Source organism: Acanthisitta chloris, unplaced genomic scaffold (assembly GCF_000695815.1).
Source record: "Acanthisitta chloris isolate BGI_N310 unplaced genomic scaffold, ASM69581v1 scaffold4827, whole genome shotgun sequence".
Taxonomy (NCBI): domain Eukaryota; kingdom Metazoa; phylum Chordata; class Aves; order Passeriformes; family Acanthisittidae; genus Acanthisitta; species Acanthisitta chloris.
Genome location: NW_008680773.1, coordinates 1 through 7,334, shown reverse-complemented (window position 1 = coordinate 7,334; position 7,334 = coordinate 1). Strand labels below are relative to the sequence as shown.

The following is a 7,334-nucleotide window of genomic DNA, read 5'->3' as shown; positions in this document are numbered from 1 at the left end:
CAGTGGTGAATTAGGGAATTAATTCTTCATTTAACATGTCAAACTGCATTTTTTTTAGCTGCATTAACTTTTCTTTGAATTATATGGGTGAGAGGGTGCATGATGGGAAGAGCTGGAACTCACTGAGCACCCAAACATCCAGTGTCTTTCTAACAGATAAGAACCATTAGAATCTATTAGTGGAATAATAAAACAAGAAGGTTGTAAGAATATTCTTTGTGAAAGCTGAAATAAAAATAATGCTTTCCTCTTACATCTGTCAACATCAAACAGAAAAATGATTTGATGTGTAGATGAAAGAGTTAATCAGAGGATCAACAAGAACAGGCCAAAGGGAATGAGTGGAAGAGATGCAAACTGGGTTTGTTGTCATACCAGAAGGGATATGATGTAAAAATTTGGTATTACAACTCCTAATCATCTATTTACACAAGCATTGGTCCTTTCTGAATGTACAAACAGTGGAAACCAGGACCAAATTCCACAAAACCCTTAATTTCTCTGTCTCCTGTTCCTCTTAAAAAAAAGCAATTTATGCCTTTGGGGAAGACAGTTTTTTAAGATTAGGCAATCCCTAATCCGTTCTCCCAGCCCCCCCTTTCCGTGCCCTTGGGTAATTGGATATTTTGCATGTAGCAGAGCTATTCCAGGCTGTTTCCATCTGGGGGCTGAACAAGTGTTCTGCCTTCCTGGAGCTACTTCTTCAAAGGCCTTCTGTTCTGTCTCATGCTGTTTTGCAGAGATGTGGTTTAGGAAGCTCCTGCTGCCTTACAGAACAATCAAACCCCCACAGCCCAGACAGTATGTTTGAAGGATTGCCAAAGCACAAAAGTGTGGGCAGAAAACTTTCATCAAAACAATATGTGGGGTCCCCTTCCACTCAGGAGTTAGGAGTTACTCCTTCAAGCACAATGACTTTCAACTTTGTTATGCTGTAGTAGTTCAAAACATTGTATTGTTGACTTTTGCTACAAAATGCTGTGATTATTATTACTCTTAATTAAACCAACAGCAGCAAATCACTTTATAACAGCAGCAGGGGCTCAGATCTAACTGTTTTTGTGGATTCCTGAGGGTCTGTTTCTCAAGTTGCTGTTACTGTACGTGGATGATAAATCATCCTCAGGAGGATGCCTAGTTTGTTTCTTTAATATTCATGCTTTACCAGTTGACAGGCAAAAACATAGGTGTGTGACATGAATAGCACTTTTTAAATGTTATTATGGTTATTAGTTAGGTGTTTGATGTGTTTTGAAACATGTCAAAGCTCTTATATAATCCCATAAAGAGTTCTGTGTGGAACATCTCTCACTATCCTGCTCAGTTGTTTTATCTACACAGGTCAGTATTTCACAGGGATGCTGTGGCAGAGCTGATAATTTAACTAGGTGGGGCTTGTAGCATTATTTTTATGTTCCTGGCATTACAACAACCAGATGGGCACTTTGGCAAGTAACTTTGCTTTAGGGTGCCTTAATATATTAATTTTTCTGGGGGGCTTATGTCGCGTTTTTTTAACCTACATCTGAAAAGTGCTATTATTACTATTATAGTTAAAAGGAGGTATGACTTTATTATTAGTTAATAATAAGTAATGACTAAAGGGAGGTAGGGCTGGATAGTTTCTAGTTTTAAATATGACTTTCCTCATTTTTTTAAGCATAGCTCAGACCGCCCCCCCCTAATGTTGCAGGTCAAGACAGAGCTGTGTGGGAACCTTGCACAAAATCTGCCTGTATAACCAGCTCTCCTCAGTCCTTTTTAATCCCTCCTTTTCTTGAGAGCCAAGCACATGCAGCTAATGTGAGCTTCAGTCTTATCTGAAGTAAGTATTGTAGTGTTTTTCTGGAAGAAAACAACTTTAAAGGCTGCTGCTATTGCTTGAACTTTTAAATAGGTGTATCACTGCTGTTTGTGCAACTGTTACAAACTTAGGAACATCAGGCCAAAGGGGCAAAAGGGAAAAGATTCTAAATCTACCCCTCATTTTAATCACTGAAGGTCTGGTATACTCTAATAATTGGAACCAGAGTATTTCACTGTTTAGAAATAATCATAAGTGTTTTATTTGCAGAGATTTTCCTGGGGCTTAGGGCCCATTTTCTGCAATATGTCTGTCTCCTCTCTTAAGAAAATGAGTGAAAATGGAAATTGAGATGCTCACTGGTTTACAAGAAGTGCAAGGCATTTAGGAGTCTTTTGCTCCTGGTTTTATGATCTGTATGCTCTAACGTTTTGCCTTTTATTTACCACACTTTCTTCCCTGTGTGACATTGGTTGCAGCAGTAATTGGAAGTTGTGCTACTCATCATTCAGTGCTCCCTGCAAAGCAAAATTAGTTCCATTTCCATTTCTAGTCCCGAGGTGTCTATAGCACAGATGTACCATAAGGACTATTGCAAAAGCCAATAGACTTGGACATTAAATTGACATCTTCACTTCTGATACAGTTCCTCTGTGTCTGGTAAAGCCATGCTGACATGGCAGTTTTTGGATGACTCAGGTTCTGTGATGGGTACAGCCCTCTCAGAGCACAAGGGAGACATTTGCTGGGGAAAACAATTATTTCAGAGACATGCAGGGAAGAATAAATCTCTTTACTACAAAGACTCCCAACCACAGGGAAGAGAAAATTGGAAGTTGTCATCATTGATCTAACTTGTGATAATTTGTCATGTGCTTTTTTCCATTTCAGAAGTTGTTGAAATGCAATCTTCCATGAATTTAAGCATCTATAAACAACTTGATAAACCAATCTCCCTAATGTCTCTATCTCAGTTGTTACAGGGATATTAAATAAGGTGTAAGTGGATGTTGTGCAAATATAGATCTTACTGGAAAAGTAAAAGATGATTGTTTTGGGGTGCTGTTTAAAACTACACTAATGCATTCCTTGTAGGAATGATGGAACGGAATTTGGTGGCTCCATTTACCAGAAGGTGAATGATAAACTGGAAACTGCTGTGAATCTTGCTTGGACAGCTGGAAACAGCAACACTCGCTTTGGAATAGCAGCCAAGTATCAGATTGACCCAGATGCCTCTTTTTCTGTGAGTCTTGTGCATGTACATTTATAAGCATTTGAAAATCAGTGCTCATATTTCCATGGCAATGGAAAGCAACCTTTGCCTCAGCCAAGTGTGGGCCGGATGCAGTCCTGGGCTGTGCAGTTGGCACATGTATCTATTTGTCTTGGTTTTGGCAGCCTGAGAGCACAGCTATTGGATTTTCCTTAAAAGAGACACAGACTGTTTTATTTTATGATTGGGCACTATTTTGAGCATGTTTTTGTGTCAGTCTGGAAAAAATTAAATCCAATGTTAATAAAACCAGTGACTGTACATTCTTTGAGATTTGGGGTTTGAGTTATGGCAAAATTAACTCTAGATTTTTTTTAAAAAAATTAAAACTTGAAATTTTACCTGCTTACAAGCTGCTGCTTAGTTTTCAAGTGGGAAGCACTTTGAAGAAAGATACTGGACTATTTGCTATTTGTTACTGAATAATCCTCTGGGTTTTTTTTCTTTTTAAGGCTAAAGTGAACAACTCCAGTCTGATCGGGTTAGGATACACTCAGACTTTAAAGCCAGGTACGTCTGTGCAGACAGAAATCAGGATCCATAAAGTGATATTTTAATCTTGAAATATCAGAAGTTTTCTTGGTGACAAAATGTGATTTGTTTTGTAAGATTGCAGTTCTGGTAGGGACTGCTCTGTTAATTTTGGTTGCTTGTTGGAGGCAAAATTATTAGGGACCAGTGCTCACTGCCCAGTCAGATACTCCTTTATGTTGATACAAAAGCTATCTATAATTAGGTGTTTCACAGATGTGTAAACACCTTTTTAATATTTTCAGAGGCTTCCTATTATTGAGTTTATTTTTCTTGAAAATGTGACTTTCCCAGTGTCCTCTGGCCCAGGACAAGGACAACCTTACCATGATGAAATTGGTTTAATGCAGTCTAATAAATGTGCTGCCAGAATACCAGGCTGATTGACATGAGATATTACAGTTGATAGGGTTTGGGCTTTTTCATACCTAGATTTTAAAGTGGTTTAGAACAGTGGGTATGTATGAAGGTCCCAATTTTTCATAATACTGACTCTAAAATTAGATTAATCAGTAGACCAGCAGCAGTGAATTGACTCAGAGCTTTAATTACTCAGAGTGATAAAGAGCAGACTCTATCATCATGGTTTATTATAAATTTCATAATTCAGACAGATTTCTTATCTGCAAGTTGTTGTAAAATGCCCAGTCCTTACAAGGCCAGCTGCCAAATCCTGTTAGCCTGGCCTCCCTATAAATTAAAGACACTGCCCTTCTGGACATAAAGCTCATTCCAGGCTGTAAGTTGTCTTTTCTCTCTCTTTTCTCTGTTTTGCAGGTATCAAACTGACATTGTCAGCTTTGTTGGATGGCAAGAATGTCAACGCAGGTGGACACAAGCTTGGTCTAGGACTGGAATTTGAAGCCTAAGGAGTGATTTCACAATGGCTAATCTGAAAATACAGCATAGCTACCTTCAGAATATAGTGTACCTTCAATGTTTTGTCTGGGGTGCAAGTATTGCTACGTATCAGTCCTGCTAGTCCTGGGTAAAGACAGCTAAGCTTTAAAAATGATGTTGTTAAAGAAGTGGAGACAAAAGCATTAAAAAAAAATCCTAATTCCAGGCTTTATTTTTTTAAATGTAATTGCTCATCACATCTGTCAGCTGCCACATGATAAGAAGTAGGAAGGTGTTGATTACCTCTACTAACGTATCGATCGCACAAGGAATGTGTTAATGCGGTACAAAACCTGAGATGGTAAGAATTACAAACCACTGTGTTGTACTGTTAATTCCATAAGCAAAGTGTTCCAGCACTTGAGGTTTCGATTGACGAGGGAATGTGCAAACTTGTCTGAAAAAGGGATTATAATGCTTTATTATTTTTTTTTTGGTTATGTATTTCATGAATGGTTTGTCTTACTTGGTTACCCCATGCCTCCAGCTGTCTCCAGAGTGCTTTAGGTTGTCCACGTTGTCCAAGTCCGTTGCGGAGGAGGTTTGATGTGACTCAGCCAATACTGCCTGTCCTGTGTTGTGGTTCCTTTCCCTTGCACTGACCAGAAATCTTGTCAAATGGACATAATCAGGGAAGAGTCTTTGCAACTGCAATCACATAGTTGCATCACTAAATCTAAAATGGAGTTTTGTTTTATTACCACTTTTTTTTAGCAACTAAATGGGTACATTTTTAGAGAGTCTTCCATTTTGTGTGGAACTAGACCCCAAAATGCTGTACTTGACACTACTAAAAATGGATAAAAAACCCAAACCTGACTTGAATAAAATACTGAAATGTCACCTTTTACTTTGTCTTTCTATTAATTGTGGAAACAATTTCATATAAATTTGTGGCTGCAGAAGCAGACTGGCAACATCTTGCTGCATATTTTGTACCACACAAAGCAAAAATACTTAGCAGACGTAAATTCCAGACATGGCACTGTTCTCAATGCTCACTAAGCTCTGGTGACTGCACAGACACATGTTTAGCTCATGGTTAACACAAGATAACATGTTTATCTTTTACTGCAGAATTCACCAAGTTGCATTGCCTTTCTATAAACAAGTAAGTGTGAGCAAAGAGCAGTTACCAGTTGGGATAAACTTCAGTGACTGTTGGTTAGTGTTTTGTATTTTCTCATGTGTAAGCCATCGCTGTGGGTGGCTGCAGATGACAAGAGCTGTGGTACAGGAGGATCTGCCTGATGAGGCAATGGCATTGTGATAGTGTGAGACTGCAGGGCCACCCCAGCAACGACCCACACGTTGTGCAGTGCTGTCTGTCTTCCCTCCTACAGGAACCATTCTGGAGTATTTCCTGGTATGCCAGGAAAATCTCAGGTATTTATCCCAGCACTCCTGGCTGAAGTCATCCTCTTCCAAACTTCACCCATCAAATGAGTCCCATGCAAACAGCTCACAGCAACATAGAATCATAGAATTTTAGGGGTTGGAATGGACCTTATAGAGCATCTAGTCCCAACCCCCTGCCCTGGCCCTACCAGAACAGGTTGCTCAAGACTTGATCAAACCTGGACTTGAACAGTGCCAGGGTTGGGGTGTCCCCAACCTCCCTGGGTAACCTGTGCCAGTGTCTTTTCCACCCTCACAGTAAAAAACTTTTTTCTAACCTAAATTTCCCCTCCTTCAATTTGAATCTGTTCCCCCTTGTCCTGTCACTGCAGTTCTTAGTCCCTCTCTGGCTTACGTTCCCACGTGCTGTGTATGTCCTGTTTTCTCAGCATGCCCAGAAGCCTTTGGGCGCCTCCTCCTACCTTTCTCATGCCCAAGGCATCTGCTTTGGCCATTTTTCCCCCATGACCAGCATCACACCTTGTCTTAGAGCATGGAATGCCTGACCAGGGGTGAGAACAGGAAAGGCTTTTCCTGTAACCTATCCAAATCTGCAAAAAGCATGGCATGAGACACAGGGCACAAAGCCTGATCGGATGTGTGTGTAGGCTGACAAACACCTTCCCTGGGCAGCAGCTTCATGCTGGGAGTGTGTGTCCAGCGCTTCACATCACCCTCCGTGAGGAGAAGGAAATTCCCTATGTTCTGTCACGGGCTGGGGGCTCTCCTGGGCCCTGGCAGTGGTGCCAAGAAAACCTGGAAAAGAGCTACACACAGACTTGAAGCTCTGAGCAGCAGGTATTTGTTTATTCAGCTCCAGGCACAAGGGGGATCATTCCACCAAACTTGTGCACCAAAGAGAACACTTCTCTGGTTTATAGGCATTAAAAACTCATTCATTATTTCCAGGAAGAGGTGGTCATTATTACAGTTAGTTCTCAGAAATCATTATCATAATCTCCTCCTTCATCTCCTCCCACTTGGCATTAATCGGATGGTCTCTGGTGGTCGCCTGGGGGGTTGTCAGGAGGAAGGCTGATATTCTTCATCAGATTGAACCTTTCACCTTTGAGTTTGGCACATGCTTTTTGCTCTTGCTCTGTGCTGCCAGGTCCTGAGTCCAGTTGCATCTAATTTTACTTCCCTGTAAATACATTGTGTTTATGCTACCTAAGCTAAAATAATGCCCTAAGTCCTACACTTTCCATGTTTAATAAACTAAAACAATGTCTTATTGCTCAGCCTTTTACGTTCTGTTTATTTGGGTGCTCTCCACTTAATCTTATATCCTACCCTCAGTCTTTACTATTTGGTTCCTGTTATCAGTGGCTCTGAGGACACCTGTGGTGCTGTCACGGCTCTATCTCGACATGTGTGTCATAGAATCATCGAATCATGGAATTAACCTGGTTGGAAGAGACCTCA

At 40.5% G+C, this 7,334-nt stretch overlaps 1 protein-coding gene across 1 annotated transcript in view; it reads left to right on the top strand.

Moving 5' to 3' along the window:
• Positions 1–5,354, top strand: part of VDAC1 (voltage-dependent anion channel 1) — an 8,976-nt gene extending 3,622 nt beyond the window's left edge. Inside the window, exons 6-8 of the mRNA XM_009077814.1 lie at positions 2,900–3,050; positions 3,533–3,590; positions 4,389–5,354. Coding sequence (XP_009076062.1) covers positions 2,900–3,050; positions 3,533–3,590; positions 4,389–4,480 — 301 coding nt within the window. The 3' untranslated portion in view covers positions 4,481–5,354. The remainder of the gene's footprint in view (positions 1–2,899; positions 3,051–3,532; positions 3,591–4,388) is intronic.
• Positions 5,355–7,334: the final 1,980 nt, after the last annotated feature.